This window comes from Protobothrops mucrosquamatus, unplaced genomic scaffold, assembly GCF_001527695.2.
Source record: "Protobothrops mucrosquamatus isolate PMUCROS unplaced genomic scaffold, P.Mucros_1.0 scaffold_33, whole genome shotgun sequence".
Lineage (NCBI taxonomy): Eukaryota > Metazoa > Chordata > Lepidosauria > Squamata > Viperidae > Protobothrops > Protobothrops mucrosquamatus.
The window spans coordinates 167,913-189,032 of NW_015386109.1; the positions used below are offsets into that span (position 1 = coordinate 167,913).

At 38.2% G+C, this 21,120-nt stretch overlaps 2 protein-coding genes across 2 annotated transcripts in view; one reads left to right on the forward strand and one right to left on the reverse strand.

Moving 5' to 3' along the window:
• The window catches only part of MAP7 (microtubule associated protein 7), a 95,835-nt gene extending 88,169 nt beyond the window's left edge, over nt 1-7,666 (forward strand). Inside the window, exons 13-18 of the mRNA XM_015809934.1 lie at nt 1,542-1,637; nt 3,704-3,754; nt 3,840-3,882; nt 4,807-4,945; nt 6,426-6,658; nt 7,553-7,666. Coding sequence (XP_015665420.1) covers nt 1,542-1,637; nt 3,704-3,754; nt 3,840-3,882; nt 4,807-4,945; nt 6,426-6,658; nt 7,553-7,572 — 582 coding nt within the window. The 3' untranslated portion in view covers nt 7,573-7,666. The remainder of the gene's footprint in view (nt 1-1,541; nt 1,638-3,703; nt 3,755-3,839; nt 3,883-4,806; nt 4,946-6,425; nt 6,659-7,552) is intronic.
• A 2,534-nt stretch (nt 7,667-10,200) lies between these two features.
• The window catches only part of LOC107282199 (vacuolar protein 8-like), a 29,531-nt gene continuing 18,611 nt past the window's right edge, over nt 10,201-21,120 (reverse strand). The window contains exons 10-14 of the mRNA XM_015809955.2: nt 20,359-20,487; nt 18,658-18,772; nt 13,676-13,810; nt 12,626-12,751; nt 10,201-11,687 (exon numbers count right to left, since the gene is read on the reverse strand). Coding sequence (XP_015665441.2) covers nt 11,566-11,687; nt 12,626-12,751; nt 13,676-13,810; nt 18,658-18,772; nt 20,359-20,487 — 627 coding nt within the window. The 3' untranslated portion in view covers nt 10,201-11,565. The remainder of the gene's footprint in view (nt 11,688-12,625; nt 12,752-13,675; nt 13,811-18,657; nt 18,773-20,358; nt 20,488-21,120) is intronic.

Genomic DNA, 21,120 nt, shown 5'->3' on the forward strand with positions numbered 1-21,120 from the left:
TATGCAAGCCACTCCTCCACTGATACTCCAGAGGACATTTTTGCCTTTACAATCGATACGTCTTTGTATACAAAATATGTATGACTGTGGGTTTTGTATATTGGTATATTTTCTCTGGAAAGACTCCTGGTAGTTATAAAAAGTTATACAGTATTACCTTCCTTCTGTCCATATATTTAGGACCTGTTCTTTCTGAAGTTGAATGCACTTTTTGATCGGATTTGCGTGCTGTTTTTCAATGCAAATGACATTCATGAAATTCCCTTCCCTCCCCGGAAGGTTTTTTTTTTTAGAAGATTTTTATTAGGATTGCAAAGCATTAATTTTCCTCTCCATGCTTCTTCTGATCTTGTTAATTATGAACCTTGCCAGCTGCTGTTATACTTTGCATTGGAATGCATCCTGCAGGTTAGATACAAAAATGCCATTAATATTTGTGATTTGGGCCTTAAACATATGATGCATACTTTCCTAATATATCATGCAAAATAGAAAAGGGAGCACTTAATTTTTACCTTACGTAAAATCATGAACAGTAACAGATTATGTGCAATCAGAAAAGCTAATGATTAGTGGAGTAATCAAGAAATACTGGTATTCTAATTTTATGGAGTGAAGGTACATAAGTTACACAGTTTTTAATTTAGAATCCCATCACCTTTTCAAAATGTGTTTGCACTACAGAGAAGTAATTAAATTGTCGATTCATTTGCAATTATAAAAGAAGCTGCTCTTTGGATACAAAAGATATCTTTTGCGACTATGTTGGGTCTTTGCAGCCTCTTAGCCTGTCCTTCTAGGACAGGGGTGTCAAACTCAATTTCATTGAGGGCCGCATCAGCATTGCGGTTGCCCTCAGGGGGCCGGGTGGGTGTGGCCAGGGTGGGTGCAGCCTACTGGGTGGGTGTGGATGGAGTAGGTGTGGCCTACTGGGTGTGCGTGGCCAGCTCTACATTGTTCGCCTCAAGGGTGCCTGTGGGGGCCTGGGCAGGAGCGGGACAGATCTGAGGGTCTCTGGCAGAAGGGGGTGGGACCAGGGCAAGTGCCAAGGCATGGTCCACTGGAGGAGCCTCACTGTTCCTCTCAGGCCATGCGGGGGGGGTTGGTGGTGCGGGCTGCCCAGAGCTCTGGGCAGTAGAGATCAAATGCCCAGCCTGGCCCTTGAGCACCCGCAGCACCAAGCCCAGCCCCACTTCCTCAAGGCTGCTGCTCAAGGTTCTCCTGGTTCCTCGCTGTTTCCAGACAGCCTTGTGGAGCTAAGACTGAATGCATTTTAGCATTTAGCAATTGTACATTGGCTCCCAGCTGGCCTGGGCCAGGGCCAAGGCAGAGGGGGCCGTTCCCTCACTGTTTCCAGGATGGCTTCGTGGGCCACATGAAACCACTTCACGGGCCGCATCCGGCCCCCGGGCCTTGTGTTTGACATGTCTGTTCTAGGATAACAGCAATTGAAAGCAAAAGTGAAAGTAGCTAAATAAATATATATTGATTACCATATTATCATCAATGCCCATATTTTCTTTTTTGGTGCCATAATTTAGAAGGAAAAGGAAACTCGGCTACGAGAAGACCAGATCCGACTGGAGCGTGAAAAGCATTTCCAAAAAGAAGAACAAGAACGCTTAGAAAGAAAGAAGGTAACAGAAATCAGTTCTTGCAGACAACCGCATGTGCATTTTCACTTGGCAAGTGACCCACCCACTTCTGTGGACTTAACTTTAGGACTAAAAGAGATTCACAAACCCTTTGGAAGCATTCTCATCCATGCAATTGAAATCACAATTACATTTGCTGTTTATAATGCCACTTTTGGATTTTTGCACATGCCTGCTCAACAGAAGCATCTATGAAGGGGAGGCTTTTCTGATTTAGAGCCTATTGCAGCCAAGCTTCCAAATCATGGGAAGAACCTACAGTAATCTACATGAATCAGATAGCCTCTTGCCTTCGTGTATGATCACAAGCTTATAGAGAACCTTCCCCAAAGGGGTTCATGATGTGATGGCTAAGCTTTGAGTTATCTCTTTAATAATATACATATTGATATAGAGTAGATTGGTATATATATATATATCATAGGTGGTGGTGGAATTCAGCCAGTTCGCACCACTTCGGCAGAACCGGTAGCTAATTTTTTGTTGCCCAGGCCCAAAATGGACTTCCGGAAGCGGCATCAACACACAGAACCGGTTGTTCACATATTTGAATCCCACCACTGGTCACAGGCAAACGTCCATTGCCTCTTCTTTCTTTTGGCTCCAGTCTCACATGTTTGGGAATAAAAAGTAATAATAATAATAATAATAATAATAATAATAATAATAATAATAATAATAATAATAATAATAATAATAATAATAATAATAATAATAAAGTTGGAAGGGACCTTGGAGGTCATCGAGTCCAACCCCCTGCCCAGGCAGGAACCCTACACCATTTCAGACAAACGGCTGTCCAGTCTCTTCTTAAAAACTTCCAGTGTTGGAGCATTCACCACTTCTGGAGGCAGGTTGTTCCACTGGTTAATTGTTCTAACTGTCAGGAAGTTTCTCCTTAGTTCTAGGTTGCTTCTCTCCTTGATTAGTTTCCACCCGTTGCTTCTCGTCCTGCCTTCAGGCGTAAGTCGATCTGATTTCTGAAAAAGGCAGGAGTTGCAGGAAGCTTTTGAAGAGGATGTTTGTTCATTTGCTCACTGACTACCTATGCTGCTATTGTTGCTACTTCCTCCTCCAGCTGATTCCAAGGAGGATGAGTAGCTCATTTTGTAAAAAATTGTTGCAGGCCACCACCTTTTCCAACAGTTGGTGGAGGAAGCAGTGACAGTGGTGAAGTAACTGCAGCGTATATTGGAGACAAATTTGGTATTGAACATAGTGTGTTCATGGTTAATATATCTAAATCTGCTCTCTAGTGAAAACATCTTAGAAAGGCCTGTTAAGACTTACCTCTTTATCTGAAGTTAAGGGAACATGGAGAAGATGATAGTTCTTCTTTGTAGCAGCTCCCATACTTTGGAACTCTTTAGCACCAAAGGTTTATAAAGCTTCCTCCCTCAAGTCATCTAGAAAATAATTGAAAGTTTGATTTTTCCAGGTTTAATTAACCAACAGTTATCAGCATCCATCTTGGGGGATTTTTCATATCCTTACCATATTATAACCTACCCAGAGGTTTTTTTTTCCATTGGGGTGGCCCATAAATTGTAAAATAAATTAATAAATATTATAAACTATAGATCAGTGGTGGTGAACCTATGGCACGCGTGCCAGAGGTGGCACTCAGAGCGCTCTCTGTGGGCACGCGCGCCGTCACCCCAGCCCCGCCTCCCCCTGTGGCCCCCTCACCAGCAGCCACCCTGGAGGAGAGTTGCCCCTGGGCATGGCCCGGGCGGAGCAGCGCAGCCAAGATCATGGCAGCCGGGCAGCAGGGACAAGACTCCGCCCTCGCACCCCATTATGTGCAGATGATGCTGCGGGGCGCGGGCGAAGGGTGTGGCCATGACGCTGCAGGGCCGCCTAGGTGATCTCCGGTGGGCCTTGGGGGCGGTGGGTGGCCCTGTGGGCGGGTAGGGGTGGGGTAGAGCGGGGGCAGGTCAGGGGGTGGGGCGGTTTTGGGGCACTCGGTCTCTAAAAGGTTCGCCATCACTGCTATAGATAAATCTGGAAGATGTTCATTATAAGTATTCTTTTTCTTCATTATGTAGCGTCTTGAGGAAATTATGAAAAGAACTAGGCGATCAGAACCTGCAGAGAAGGCATGTATGGAACTTTCGGAAATATATTTCTATAATTTTGTTCTTCTAGAATAGATGTTTACATAAAATCTTATTTATTTTATAGAAATCAGATGACCAACAGAATGGAGTGATAGTGAAAGAAATAGGTATGACTTTTGATGTGCATTTAGTTTAACACTGAAACTTACTCAGAGCATGGATAAGAAAGAATTAAGTAATAAATCATTTAAACATTAATAACCTGGTTGTATTCAATGAAAAGTCAGTGATTTGACATTTAAATCCTTGTAATGGCATATTATTCCATTGTGAGTATAATTATATACCAAATGGAACATATTAGAGCTGTGATTAATTTTTCAGTGATAAATTAATCAAGTCCTAGATCATTAGTTGGGTTGCTTTTAATCATTAAGACAGAATAGTTGGTGATATATCATTTTCTGATCTAGATTACACAGTATTGTTTATAATTGGACTACTGAAATAAAATCCTTAGTTCCTTTTTATTAAACAATTGAAACGTCAGCTCACTATTTACCTGGTATGATTTCTGAGCAAACAAGTTGTAAAAGGAAGTATTTTATAAAAGGCTATTATAAAATGAACTTGTTATTAGTTGGGTATTGCATTTTTCATTAATACTAAAAGGGAATCAATTTTTCAGAATTCAGGTTGGACCAGATCTCTTTAATTTCTCTTTGCTCTTGCCTTAGGATCATTCTTTATTAAGAAATAGGCATAGGAAGTTAATCAAACAATTAATCTAGCTGGTTCACTATTATTTTTACTGGCAAGCAACATCTGCCCAGGCTCTCTTCCTATTTCTCCCCAACAGTACTGAACACTGTATTTAGGATAGCATGCAACAACTCTCCAAAAGACCACTTCTCAGAATGGTCTACTTCTGATGACCACTTATTGCTTAACACCCCCCCCCCCCATGTAGGGGAGGGGACATAGAGGGGAGTAGAGTTTTGAAAATCTGTGTTTCTCTATGGAATCTTATGTTCTCCTTTCTGTTACATTAAATAAATACAGTTTTACAGACCAGTTTGTTTTCTTTCTAGCAGTGAGCGGCCCTACACCTCCGTTAAGCCCTGTAATGGGTTCTCAGGTTCAGTGTATGGCAGAAACTCCACGCAATGGGGAAATAGTAGTTCATACACCTGTGCTCATTTCTCACCAGTCCAGAGTAAATTTAGACAGGTAAGAAACGTGATCTTTTTTCCCCTCCTTCTGTTCAATTGTGTCCAGTTCTCAGAACCTTCCTGGAATATTCCCTGCAGTTTTCTTGGCCAGGATTTTCAGAAGTGGTTTGCCATAGAAAGTGACTGGCCCAAAATGACAGGACTAGATCTATCTAGATAGATTAGAAACCCATCTCCTGGTTTCTAGTCTTGGTCCTTAATCCCTACCCAAACATGATCCTAGTATGGAGCAAAAATTCACGGGTGCGTTTTAGAAGTTTCTTCTACCTGAGATAAACTTATATTAAATTTAATTATTTCCCTTATCTGTAGATGTTTACTGTTTCAGTCATGTATTATTTCTCACAAAATATCCAGGGAAACATTTAGTGTCAAAATGTTTTACTGTATCATACATATTGTTTCTCAGTAAGCCCCACAAATAAGCAAATAAATCATTTGAAAGCATTGGTATTTGGGAACTAAGATCATATTATTTAAAAATTGACAAGAAATAAAGTCCTTATTCGTCTGTATTATTGGGGGGGGGAAATGTCCCAGGTGACAGAATAGTTGCATAGATTTGATATCTACTTTTCAATATACAGAAAATATTGTTTTTCACATGAGACTTAGTATCGCCTCAGTGTTTTAACAACCTTTATAGCATCATGAAATAAAACAAAAGAGGAAATGTCAACCCAACCCACTTGGCAGAAAAAAATAGGAGGAGGAAGAGGTATTATGTTTGTTCACCATCTTGATTTACTATTATAAAATAATAAAGGTAGGATTTAAAAAATCAAATAAATAAATAAAAATTCTGTCACAATTTTATTAGGCAGCATATCAGGAAATTTTGCAGAAAAGGACTTAAAGATGTGGAAGAAGGCACCAACTTCAACCTACAGTATAACTTACTCTTTAGGTTTTCTATTTGTTGCATTTTTTTATTATTTTTGAAAATATTTTTGCAATATTTGCATTCAGAATTATACAGTTTTTCTTGGCATTTAGTACAGCAATTCAAGAATAATTTGTACATTGACTAAATAATACCAGTTTTGTTTGATTATACAAACATGCTATTCAAAGTTAACAACCATCAGGAACAACTATAAAGATCCAGTTATTTAATTTTATTATGTTATTTATGAATGTGAACTCACTGAAGTTTAATATGTGAAGAAAAATCTTACCACCTGCCAAAGTTTGGTTGGTGTGTCAATTGAATTAAGAACACCTTCTGTTGGTATTAATCCATATGGGTAGTGCTATCTCCATCAATAAAATGGAAGATGAAGTTGAATACAGATGGCGTTTCCCAAACATTACTTAAATTTGCCTGCATCCTGAGCTAAATGTTTCTGGTAGAGGAAACTAAGTCTACAATAAATACAGATATAATTTAAAAAGCATTGGATTAAAATAGTCATATATTTTCCTATAAACATCTGGTTTGTTATCAGTAAGTTATGTTACCTGTCAATGTATTTCAGTAATCTCAACCCACAAAAACATCCAAATGAAAATGGAGTATCTACTCAGGATGAAAACTTTGAAGAGCTCATCAGTTTACCCATGGGAAAAAAACCTCCCAGATTAGATGCCATGAGTCCTGAAGAGAAAGATAGTTCTGACATTCCTTTGACTCCCATCTTGGCCTTTGAAGAGAATGGGGCACGAGGGTCATTGCCTCAGGTAGACAATGTTCAAACGCCTCAGACAGCAGGTAATGTTTTCTGTAATCCTTCTAACCTGCACACCCTGGAACGAATCTAGCAAATGCCTCATTTGAGTATATTAAGAGCAAGGAATAAAGAGTTGTAAAATCTGCAGTAAACATATTAATCCTGGTTCTTAGATCAACCTGCATCTGGAATGGGACAGAGAAACAGAAACTTGATTATGAATTGTACTTGGCTTGTAGGAGAGGGCACAGATCTGAATTTCAAACAAAATTATTTATTTAAAAAATTGTTTCAATTATAAAATTTATTTCTGATACAAAAGCAAGTTTCTTAAAGGATAAATAGACTTTTAATAAAAGTAGGAAAAAGCAAGGCTTCTGTAACAGATATATAAAAATAGTGATTTTGACATGTGCAGAGTTTTCTTCATTATAAGGGCTAGGTATTTCGTGAAAATTTTCTATTCAGGTTCAGAACTCTAGGTAACAGGAACTTTGTTCAGTTTATGTGGGGTTACCATAGAATGGAACTATTTCTGCATTTAATAATTGGTGCATGGATCTTGAATTATTGTGGTGGTGCAGCAGTTAGAATGCAGTACTGCAGGCTAACTTACTGCTCACTTCAGAAGTTCGATCTTGTCTGACTCAAGGTTGACTCAGCCTTCCATCCTTCCGATGGAAAAATGAGGATCCAGATTGTTGGGGGCAATATGCTGACTCTAAACCGCTTAGAGAGGGCTGTAAAGCAATGTGAAGTGGTATATAAGTCTAAGTGGCATTGCTATTGTCCCACGAAAGGAAGCCACTCTGATCCAATGGTGGCATTACCAGCAGAAGGACAGAATGAGTGATGTTTTTTGCCAGTTTCCCCTTCTCCCTGCAGGCCTAGCACAACCTCCTACACTGTTTTAGTTGCTGTTTCAACTCTTTCAGCAGGTGTTCAGAACATATAGGAGAGCTTCAGAGGGAACAGGAATTGGCAGATATTATTTCTCCTGTTCCACTCATGAGACCTTTTTACATGCAGTTCCAGTCGTCGCTCCCACGTAACACCGCTGCTGCGCGAGCTGCACTGGTTACCAGTGGCCTTCCGGGTACGCTTTAAGGTGTTAGTTACCACCTTTAAAGCGCTCCATGGCATCGGACCTGGATATCTCCGAGACCGCCTTCTGCCACAGATTCCCTCCCACAGACCGGTACGCTCCCACAGAGCGGGCCTCCTCAGGGTGCCGNCAATGTCGGCTGGCGACCCCCAGGGGGAGGGCCTTCTCTGTGGGTGCCCCCACCCTCTGGAACGAACTACCCCCCGAGATCCGGACGATTCCGGATCTCCTAGCTTTCCGCCGCGCCCTCAAGACATGGCTTTTTCAGCAAGCGGGTCTGGCCTAGGGAGAATTTTAAATAGGGACAATTTTAATTATTATTTTAATATCACACAGCGGCAAATATTTGTTTTTAATTGGTTTTTATTGGGGATAATGTTTTGTACTGTTTTAATATGCTGTGAGCCGCCCTGAGTCCTGTGGGGAGAAGGGCGGCATATAAGTCTAATAAATGAAATGAATGAATGAATTGGAACTAATAAGATCCAAGTCATCTCCCATCATCATGATCATCATCCATGACAGGACTGTTTGTTCTTTTGGACAGGAACTGTTGCTAATGTTTTCTTCATTGGCTTTCCTTTGCAGAAGTTGTCTGACATCTCTCAATGAATCATCGAAGGCGGGGAAAAAAGCCTCTGAAGCCAATGGGATTCCTTCCATGCTATGAAGGAGTGTTATATTTTTGTCACTCTTGAATTTTCTAAAGATTTCTTGAATGCTTTCTTTTTTTTTTTTTTTTTAAGACAACAGGTAGTAAAACCAGCAGAAGAATATATTGGAAATAGATTTGGATTGCCTTTCTATCAATAGAACTCACTACTAGGGAAGAATTGTGTCTTCTGTTTCAAAAATTGCTTCACGTAGCATAATTGATATTTTCAGCATTCTTGAAGAAAAGGGTAACTAGATTAACAATAACAGGATGATTGAGATAATGAGCCTGTTGGTTTTGTCTTGTTTTGAAGATGGGTAGTTTTAAAAGGCACACTGTAAAATCAGCAAAGAATCTTACATTTTACTGATTCAATACTTGAAAAGTAAACACCTCACTGCTCTACAGGGAGGGGCCACAGGGGTGTGTTTTTTGTTTAAACCTGTTGGTTTAAATATTATTGCAGAGAACTATTAATTATGGGGGCAAAATATAGGCTTCTGTATCAGGTTCTTGTAAATGTAATTCCTAAATGGACATTCTGTATATTCAGCCATCACTACGCTCTTCTCACATTTTCTTTTACAAATAAAATAACATGACAGGTTTTAAAAATGTGAAAAAAAAATTGAAAGCATTATTTTTTCATAGGTGAAATGAAAAAAAAAAGCCTATTGTATCTTAGATAATGTATTTATTAATTTTGTTGAGTACAAAATAAACAATAAAAAATGTGGCTATAAGTAACAATGCAAGTTTGGCTTTCCTTAATTTATCTAGTTAGCAGATAGTTCAGCAAATAAAACAAAGCTTTCTGGCTTAATGTTATTCTTTGAATTCAATGAGCTTTTTCCAGACTTGGAATATGAAGATGCAGTTAATGTACCCATAATGTTCTCCATATCGTATAGGCTGAACAGGAAATGTTACTGACGTCCTGTTCTGATGTCTGGAGGCCATTAGAATTGGATAGGGAGGAACAGTTTTGGCTGAATCCCAGCAAGACCAAATGGTGTTGGGTTCAGAAGCTGCCTGACATCTGGGATATTCCATCTTTGATTCTAAAGCGCTAAGACCTGGTCTGTTTGATATCATAGTGTTGCAGAATGATGATTACATGAAATAGATGATACTCAGTTATTTGGGAAGTTCAGGCATTTTCTAATGAGGGAGCTAAAAGTTGTTCTTCCTGCAGTCTAATGGGAGGAACAGATTCAACAATCCTTGATGAACACAGCCTATTCCAGTGGTGGCGAACCTATGGCACAGGTGCCAGAGGCGGCAGTCAGAGCCCTCTCTGTGGGCACGTGCGCTGTTGCCCCAGTCCTAGGCCTTCAGCTGGGTTTTATAAAACCTTTTCGCTTTAGGCCTCCGCCGTGTGCAAAAAAAAAAAAGTTCAATCAATCAGTCAATTTCAACTTCTCGCGGGGAAAAAAAGATCTTGCAAAGTTGGAATTGACTGATTGAATTTTTTAGTCCCACCCAGTCTGCCGTTACCACCGTAGCCATGCCCATCCAATGGGCCACACCTACCCAATTAGTCACAGCCAGCCAATGGGCCACATCCACCCGGCACCCGACGATGCATAAGTGGGTTTTGGGTTGCAGTTTGGGCACTCGGTCTCTAAAAGATTCACCATCACTGGCCTATTCCTAGAAGAAATGCTGCATATGGATCAGATGACCATTTTCATTTTAGGAGGCTCTTCTGATTCTTCTGCATCCTGCGACATTATTCTCCTCTAAAATATTAGTTATTTATAACAGTTTATGTTGCTTCCTATAAACTAGATTTTAATAATTTAAAAATCCAATTTAATAAGAGGTGAAACACATATGGACACTTCCACCTGTAAACTAGCCGGAGGAAAGTATGTTTTGTTTCTTGTGAAAAATGTATTTCGCTGCCATTGTGTGTCCCGCAGATCAATCTTCAATACGCAAAGGCCAGAAAACAAAAGCACAAGGTTATTGGAGATCACACTTATGTGCACACTTTCATTTTTACTAAGTTTGCAGACAACTCAAAACTAGATTAGATGCAAACTTTGGACGTGGCTTCCAGATTTTAGTAGTACAAAGAAAGCAGTAATCTTCTATACAATTATTCAAGTTTTTTTCCCCAATAGAATACAATAATCAGTTTAATTCAGACATGTACAAAGCTCTTGAGCATATGCACATACGTATAGGAACAGGTTCTGAATAGGTTTATTTGGGCAACTAGGTACCGTATATCCTCTTTGGTAGATAATCCCATGTCCTCCAGAAGATCTTTCTACTTACTTTCTACTTTAATACAAATACGCAAATACGCACTTAGAAACCTTTGGATTCAACAACTGTCATTGATGGAATCACCTGTCTCCAATTATTTCTGCCTGTTCCACATGTTCTAATATGATGGGAATGCTCCAGCTCCCTTCCCTGAAGTCGTATCAGTTAATGACCAGGAAGGAGAAGACTCATTCATGCCTATATACAAACATACAGCAAGTAGCATCTTAAAATAGTCACAACAACACAAACATTTTACATAAATACACATTTTTCTAGAAATGCCCATTTTAATAAAAACTTCACAAATTTCTCTTGAAAACCTACATGCACATAATTATTTGCTGGCGGAGATTTTTTTTCCCCCATTTCAACGCTGTTAAAACAATCAAATCTCAGTTTATTAAAATAAGAATATTGCCAAAGTTAATTCCAAGGCAAGATGGATAATCCGAATCTGCAGAGATCTGCAGATTACAAATCAGCAAGAATGGTACAAAATTGCATCATCTGTATAACAGAACTAGATTGTTTGATTGTTTAGATTGTTCCATCTGTCTTGCATCTGTATAGTAGAACTATCTTTAAGACTGGTCCATGAATGCATCAAAACAACGAACAGTTACAGTATATGTGAATCAGCCATCTGAGATAAGACAACCATGGCAAATTTTTGATATAATCATAAACCCAAACATTTTCAATGGAGTCTGTTTACGTGCCTCATGATGGGTGAAATGTCCCTTTAATTTCTACCCAAATAACGGACATCATAATTTCTGTATGTAGCTGTTGTGGATTTACCCAAGGCTGATCCGTTAAACCTAAGATGCCAATATCTTAGCTCAGCCGCCCATTCAGAGGCTAATGGCCTCCATGTTGGCTAATGATATGCAGGCTGGAAGTGTCTCTCATGCCTCCATATGTCCAATAGCAACACTGAGAAGTTCTTGCATAATTTCAGTCTGTTGACAGATTTCATCAAGGTGCTTCTTCAGTTCACTGCTACTGAATGCTGCCAAAAAGTCTGGATCTTAATATAAGACAGAAAGTATTCAGGTATTAGACTGCAGAATTTTACACTCTTTTACATTTGTCCATAAATTTATTTGACATTAGATTGATGGTATTGTCTAAGGATGTACATTCTATCTGTAAAGTTCTAGTAACACCATGAAATATAGGCTAACTTTAAATTATTGATGTTTTAATACCTGCTTTGATGTTCTGATTTTTCAAGATCCTCTTAAGGAATTCGTGCATATTCCTGTTTCTTATTCATCATTCATCTGTTCAACAAGCCTCAAGAGAACCTGTTCTCTTTCTCAGTCAGAAATATGACAAATTTCAGGCATTCCTGTGTGCCTCATTTCCAACAGCCAGCCTTCCACTTTCAGCTGCTCAACCACAGGGCTTCTACTTATAAGGATGAACCAAATTCATCTCTTATGGTGATCCAAGCTTGCCTTTGGACCTTCTGACAAAAATAACTCTGAATTTCATCTTCTAGCTGGACCTCTTATACGTTGCACTTTTGGTCTGTCTATTTGGCTTGGTTTCACTCTCTTGGGTCTTCCCCTACCAATACCCTACAAGGGTACATCTTGAGTCCTTTACTGCTGCTAATAAAAATAGTTGGAAAAAAATTCAGGGAATTAGAATTATGAGATTATTGATGCTCCTTTTCTAAAAAATAATTTTTAGAAGCATAAAATGTGTGACAATGAAAATGAACTTCTATACAAGTCTGATGAAAATATCAGTGAAAAGAGATTAACTTTTAATCAGAACTTTATAAAGCTGGAGTTTGTTTACTGTACATTACTAGAAGCAGTCAGGACTCAAATCCTGGTAAATTCCGGTGATCCTAGTTATTATGCTAGACACTGCATAAAACTCCTGGGGTTTAATTTGAACCATTATTTTATCTGAAAGATTTATAGAGATTTTTTAGATCATAGTAGTCCATACCTTTCTGTAATGCGCAGAGAGTGGTTATGCCTAAATGCTGAAAACGAATCTCCCGGTGAATCAGATACTTCATCAGATATTGCTGAACCTGGTTCATGTGAGTTTTTAACAGAGTCACTACCTCTTCTATGCAATTGATATGAAGAACAGGAAAAAAATACAGAACAGAATCCATTAATTACACTGCACTATTAAATCAAAATAACGATGTCCTTCTGCTTATGGTGACTGCCCCTGCTTGCTTTTCTGGTTACTAATTTGTTAAGCTAAGAGTATTTTAACATTGAAAATTTATAAATGTAGTTTTCTATAAAGTCATATATGACAGCAAGCAGAGCTCTGCTAATTCATTTTAAATTTTATTTTGTAAAATAAAAATACAAGTGCTAAATGTCCTAAAGAGCTTCATCTACTTGGAAATTAAAGAACAGCGATAATACTACATAATTGTGTAGTAACTGTCTTCTAGATACAATTAGTACGTGTAATAGTATGTGTAATAATAAATGCATTATTTTAAGAGAGGGGGTTTAAAGAAGTTTCATGCCACAATGATTTTTCAAATTAAATATCACTTCAAGTTGCAGCAGTAAATCTATTAATGTTTGAGCAGTGATCGCATATTTAACAGGATTTGTTTCCTTATGGAAGATTCTATTATGGTGCAAAATGTTTGTTAATTGCTGTGTTGGAACCATTTGCTTCACTCTCTCAAACAAATTTTCATATTTAAATTAGAAGAATAAGGGCCCAAGGCAAGGATGCCAAGTGTGGTCAGCCACAAAATAACTGCCTGTAGTCAATTATATTTACATTATTAGTATATCAGAAGAAAATAGACGATCATCCAGCTGTAATCCATTCATTTAATAAGTCTTTCATAATCCCATTATGCTCTGAGAATGATTTAAAACTATCTAAATATAAATAAAAGGATTTGCACTTCAAGGCTCAAGCTGTTGTCCTCTTTTTTTTTAACCCAATACTTGTCATCATTAGGCTGATCATTAGGCTGAAAATATAAATATCAGACTCCCTGTTGATACATACCATGCCTTACGAAGTGTTTGATCATAAAGGCAGCTTGGAACGAAAGCTCGGTTTGTTCCACCTGGTTAGCTAATTTCACCAAATGATTTATCCCTGGTTCATCCATCAATGCTACAATATGCACTGTGGCTCCTTCTAATAGTAGAAAGAAAGATGTAATAAGAAATTAATAGACAAATGAACAGACCCCCCCCCCAACAGAACAGAGAAAGACTGTAGAAGATTTGAAGTAAATATATTGAATCACGGAGTCAAATACTCGGTAGGCCTCTCAAATCACAATCGGTGGAGAAATTAAAACATCCTGAACGGAAGGATGCATAGCCTTTCCTTATACACATTCAGCAAAGGGGGGTTACTGAGGGCATCCCCCCTCAGTAACTGGTATCATTGTTCAATTGGTCTTATCATGAGGAAACTTTTATTAGGAACAGGAAATTGGGAACATTATTCCATGTCTCACACTCTGGAGTGATAAAGAATAGATCTTGGACTACATCCATTCATGTACTTATTGTAAGAAAGGCTATTACGCTTCCCTCAGGCATCTCTTCTCTAAAGGGACCATACCAAGTTGCCTCATAAGACTTAGTCACCTTGTTGCCCTTTCCGGGCAACAAGGTGACTAATCTCTCTCTCAAAATGTGGTTCCCAGAACTAGCCACAGTAGTCAAGGTGGCATCTGACTAATTCAAAATTTGGCAGAATATTTCCTATGATTTGACAGAGGAATTACTTGATGGAATTTGCCCATGGTGGATTAAGCTCATGTCCAAGGATGCTAACTTGACTGTAGAGAATACTAAACGGGTGGACCAATGGGTGGATCTTACAGATAGTCTTTGTATAATGGCCACTCATTAATGACTGTTTGATGTTACGACAGTACTGAACGAGTGGTATTTATGATCGGTCCTCAAAGTTCCGGCCATCCCAATACCTCCGTGGTTATGTGATCACACTCTGGACACTTGGCTTGCACTTATGGTGGTCACAGAAGCACCATTTGCAACCTTTCCTACCAGCTTCTCATAAGACAGGGTTGGGGAACCTTGGCTCTTTTATGACTTGTGGACTTAGGACTCCATACTGGCTCAGGAAATCTGGGAGTTGAAGTCCACAAGTCATAAAAGAGCCAAGGTTCCCCACCCCTGTCCTAAGCAAAGTCAATAGGGAAGTCAGCAGATAAAGCTGCAAGTTGCTCTGCAATTACACCTGTTTGTGAGCCACCTGGGGTCACATAACATCCAGTGATCTTTGCATGACCACAGTGGGGAGTCCCAGGATTCCCATTGCTAAGTGGTACGGTCATATCCTGTCATGCTTTAAGGGCTACATTGCTTAGCGATGGAAATTTCAGTCCCAAAGTGTTTTATGATTTGTCCAGTACAGGTAGCCCTTGACTTACAACCACAATTCAGCCCAAAATTAAGTCAGACATTTGTTAAGTGAGTTTTGCCCCATTTTACGACCTTTCTTGCCTCAGTTGTTGAATGAATCACTGCAGTTGATAAGTTAGTAACCCGGTTGTTAAGTGAATCTGGCTTCCCCATTGACTTTGCTTGTCAGAAGGTCACAAAAGGGGATCACATGACCTTGGCACACAGCAACGGTCATAAATATGAACCAGCTGCCAAACATCTGACTTTTGATCACGTGACCATGGGGATACTGGAAAGATCGTAACTGTGAAAAATGGTCATAAGTCACTTTTTCCAGTGCCGTTGTAACTTTGAACGGTCACTAAATGAACTGTTGTAAGTCAAGGACTTCCTGTACTTTTTACATTCTCTTCAAAGTGTTGCCGACTCCCACCAAATATATGTATATTTTATAAGCTGAAGTGAGTTTAAAAAAGAAGGAAATTTTGTGAGATAAATCATTGAGAAAAGATATTTAAAGGGAAAAAAAGAGCATCCAAGCAAATATTACACTTTTCCTTTTAAAACCAAAAAGTACTTTAGAAATTTTTGGTAATCTAAATATTTTTGTTAGTGATTGAAATCTGAGTTTGCTGAGATTAAAATTGATTTCTGTATGTAGAGATGAAAATCTATTTAAATTATGTTTGCTTTATTTATTAATTCCTCCAAGTCATTGCTGATTCCAGGCAACTGCCTGGAATAATCTCTGCAGATCTCTTGGCAAGATTTCAGAAGTGGTTTGCTGTTGCCTCTTTCCTAGGGTTGAAAGAGAGTGACTGGCCCATGGTCACCCAGTTAGCTTTGTGCCTGAGGTGGGGAGTAGGTCTCACAGTCTGCCAGTTTTTAGCCTGGTGCCTTAATCACTATACCAAGCTGGCTCTCCTATTTAAATTAAATTTAAATATAATTCTATTTATATTTCTACCCCAAATATTTTGGCGTCTCAAAGGTTTCCAATAAAACCACTATCATATGTATTACGTACGAGATCTAAACTTACTGTACATCAATAGCAATGTTCAATGCCAGAAAAAAGGCTTACGCATCTATGCAACAGAATTAAAGTCTCCTTGAGATTTCCGGTTTGCTATCGCGGCCGCCGTGGATGGTGGAAGGTAAGCTCCGTCTTCCGCATTCGGTTTCATTCCACTGGGGGACCCTGGAAAGCATCGAAAGTCGCCCTGTAGGGGCGACGACCAAGGATGGGACCCCCACTTGATCGCGGGAGGGCAGCAGCCCTTCTGTTCTATCCAGGGCAGCCCTCCAAACCGGCAGAGGAAAGACCAGCCATAGTAATATGGCTTGTCACTAGGCTGCAGACAGCCGAAGTCAAACTCATCACCAAGCACTTCTAAAGCAATGCAGATGAAACTGGGTGAGATCCAATCTTCTCTTTATCCTAAGTATTTTCTTTTCCTATAAAAGCTGCCCAAAGTATCTTTCCCCCTGTGAGGAGAGAGGGAAGGGAATTTCTATCCCACCCTCTAAGAATAGCGGCGACTGACTACCCAGGGGAATTAAAGCACTAAAAGAACAACTTTAACCTAATTGGATTTATATGTTCCTGAAACTTGGGGACCAAAAATTTTCTTATTTTATTGGAGACTTTTGTTTTTATCTACAAAAAAGAAATACAATTGGAAAAAGGATTATAAAAATTTTGGATTTAAAAAACTTTAAACGGCATCGGTGACATCTTGTGGCGACGTATGGCATTACAACTTGTTATTTCCTAAAAGAGACTTGGCTCAAAGCCCAGACTTTAGATAAGACTCTTTTGACCTTGGTACCACCTGTGAGAAACTCGGCTGTAAAGAGAACATCTGGGTGGCATAGCTGGCCTACTTGAACTATGAATGTAAACCTTTACTGACTTTCAGAGTTATATGTGGGGAATTCCCTTCCTATCTCTTTTTTTGAGGAACATTGGTTACTATATGAGATGATGAAATACCTTGGACTATAAAATCTTGCTTGACAAACGACTTCTGCTATAAAGATCAGGGGTGTCAAACTGCTGGCCTGTGAGCCGGACGCATGATCGGGAAGCCACGCTCACCCCATTGCCGGCAATGGCGAAAAAGCTCCGATACGTTGCGCAACGTCACATGACGTCGCAAGTTTGACATGTCTGATAAAGACTATCTATAAACACGTGAAAGAGAGGTCCCATACCTAGTTATAAAATTATTTTTAACATCTGATTTTAAAGTCCTCAACTTAACACATTATTAAAAGAATATGGATGATGACCAGGAAAAGATCCTTTCCATGTTGAAAGCAATACATGAAACCATTCTTTCAGCTTGTGATAAAATAAGACCTAACATAAAAGAACAAGATGCCAGCTTAGATACACAAACCCAAACTTTGACTACAACCAAAGAACTAACAACGCAGAAGATAACAGAAGAAGTGGAACAATCAAATATTAAGACAGAGGACTCAATTGACCAACAAATACAGTTAATGGAAAATCCAGAAAAGGGAGTGACAACACTAAAAATGGGAAAGACTTTCTATATAAATCAGAAGAAATTTGAGAAAGAAGAAGAACAGATTGAATGGAAGATAAACATATCAGGGCAATCATGGGGAATTGGAATAATAGGGAGACAATTTAATGAATACAAATGGGCTAGTCCTTCCCAAAAAAATGGCAACTAAATGGTCTCCCTTATTTCAAATAACATATATAATAATAGAGGGAGATCTATTTGACGATCTGAAAGCACTGATATGGAAGGCTAGCTGGCAAAGGAAGAAAGCCAGAATAAGGCTGAAGAAAATTGGGGTTTTGATTTATTAGAGGGGATTTCATATTATTAATTAGAGAGTTAAAGGGAGAAGTTGAGATAAGGGGAATTTTGGTCATTAGTTTTAAAATATTTGGAAATTAGTTGAAAATAAGGATTTTATCTCTTTAATATTTAAAAATTAGACATAAAAGAAAAAAAATTAATTATTATGAATATGTTTGATTTATTGATTAACCCAGACAATTTATATATTCATTAAAGGGGATATTGTATTATTAAGTAGCTGATTTAATATGGTGGGAAATAGATAACTTTTAGGAAATAGAACAAGACTATATTCAAATAAATAAAATGTGTATTTTGAATATTATTCTGTTATGAGTTGAGATAAGGGAAATTTTGGTTACCTAAAGCCTGAAAATTATAAATATCAAATGTTAAATTGGAATATTGATGGGAAACTAAAAATTGGGAGAAAATTAATAACAGGATATGGATTGTTTATGAAGTTTGAATGTAAAAAGTAATTAAGATATGTATAAGCTAAAAATTTATTGATAAAGGTAATAATGATGTTTTTACTGAGTTGATATAATAAGAACTGTATTAGCTTAAATACGAGACAGTAGATGTTAAGGGAAAAAGAGAGGAAATATTTGATGTTGTTATTTGAGATTTATAATAAAGATGTTTATATGTTATCAAACTATTGATTAACCCAGCCACCACGTTGCTTTTTAAATACTTAAATGGAAAATTGGAAAATTAATAAAATATTATTAAAAAAAAGTCTCCTTACCATGCTTCACCAGTTCAGCAAGACAAGATATCACATAGAAAAGGGAATCGTCTAGTACATGGGCACTGTGGATAGCTTGAAGAAGGCCTTTGATGCATGGACTTTCTAGGATTTTCTGTAAATCATACAGAGAAGATACTATTTCAGTCTTGTAAACCTCTTTCAAGCTATAAAAATTAGCATCACGGCGGTTTTATGGCATATATCAGATCCATTCAAAAATCAACTAAGCTAAACTTTGCCTCTGCCCCAATCAACATTGAAGTTATTTTAGAATCTGGCAGAAGGACGCAGAATGGAGGATAGAGAATATCATACAAGAAATCCATATGTCTGCAATAACCGTCTGCGGTTGCATTGTTTTCTTTCTTAAAACATATATGGCATAAATTGCCTCTAAATTCTTTTATTCATTCCAAATACGAGCTCTCCAATATTTTTAGGCCCATTTTGCATTTGGTACTCATGAACTTCAGAAAGCAGATTTGAGGAAATCTACAACATTTTATAAAAATAGGTGAAGAGATAAACATGAGTAGAAAGCATGCAGGTCAGTGCATTGTTTTATAATGTAAACTTTCCTTCTATACATGTTGTTTAAATATTGTAAGAACTATTACATTGCACAATTTATTTAGCACTCTGATACTCTGCCGTTTTTCACTATAAAACTACTTTTTTTAAAGTATCATAAGGATTTTCAAATAAAATTGATTGGACCAGTTTAGCTTTAATAATTCTCTACAGACATGTCAAACTCGCGACGTCATGCAACATATCGGGACAGTTTTGCCATTGCCAGCAACGGGGTGGGTGCGGCTTCCGGATGATGCATCCGGCCCACGGGCTGGCAGTTTGATACCCCTGTTCTACACAGTGGGCTCTCCAGGAAATTTAGCATGTGTAAAATCCATTGCTATAGATTTTCCAGTGGTTGCTATAATGTCCATTACAGAAATCCATTCCACAGTGATAGCAGTAGTCAAATCTGAGATCAATACAGGGTGATCATAATACAGTATATAGTCTAATTAGTTCATTCAAACTACAGCAGCAAGAATAAGAAATAAGTATTTTATTCTGAATTTTAAATCAATTTCTAGTATCATTCTAGGTGCATTTTAAAGTGATGGCTTTGGCCATCTTAATATCTTAAGAATATTAAGGCCAATATAGGGGGGGTATTTTTCCTATATAAATCAATTCAATTAAATGGATGTTAGAGGAGCAGAGATGGGAACTAGAGGTAAACCTCTTGTCAATACTCTGCCTTTGGAAAGTAATGTCCAGAGCATTGAATCTATAATCTTTTAGGCATTGGGTAACTCCAAAAATTCTTTTTGTTCAAGCATGTTATTATCACAGATTTGTTTTCTAGATAGGTTGAGAATAAATAAACAATTTCTAGATATGGTGGAGAACAGTATATAAAATGGTCACAGTATTTCCTTACAGTGGAACAGGTGTGTCTTTTAGTTATAAATTCTGAAAGAAGTGAGTCTTAAAAATAACATCTCGAAAATGTTCAATTAAAAAAAATACAGTTTGAATGAATAATAACGTACCAATTCCACGTACGCTATCAGAAATATCTGTTGAGAATTCAGCAAAGGCCTAACATTTTCATATAATATCACCCAGGTGGCTGAATTGTGAACTGAATCTTTGGACCAATATGCAAAATTATGAAAAACTACTTGCCTGTATGTTTTTAGAAAGGCTGAGATTTTTGATGAGGCAAGCCATTTGACCAACAATTACTGGGTCTGTTCTCCAGGTAAGCAACAGTTCGCCCAAAGCTTGCAGCATCTCATCAGACATCAGGGCATCCTGCAAATATTAAAACACAGTGCTTAAAATACAGTATAAGAGCACTTTGCAATAACAGTCTGCCTGGGATTAATCCAAATCTGTAAAACTGGTATAATTCAGCTGCAGGTGCAAAGTAATGTTGCACCAAAGAGCCAATGTTGCCCAATATCATCACAGATGGGGGGTGGGGGGGAGGCAGAGCATCTCTGTGCAATAATACCCAGCTTGGGGGGGGGGGGGAAGTGTGCCATTATTAAATTGTTAAGCAATAAAAAAAGCCAGTGAGTGGTGCTATTCTTATAGCTGGTTAATTCAACAAACAGCAATATAAATACTTCTATTGAGCACCAATTATTCAAGGTTTTATTCAATCTTGGATAGCTTTTTCCACTACAGGTAGTCCTCGACTTACGACCACAATAGAGCCCAAAATTTCCATTGTTAAGTGAGACATTTGTTAAGCGAGTTTTGCCCCATTTTACGACCTTACTACAGGGAATCACTGTAGTCGTTTATTTAGTAATACGGTCATTAAGTGAAACTGGCTTCCCCATTGACTTTGCTTGAAAGGAGGTTGCAAAAGGTGATCACGTGATTTATTTATTTATTTATTTATTATTCGAATTTATATCCCGCCCTTCTCCTTGCGGA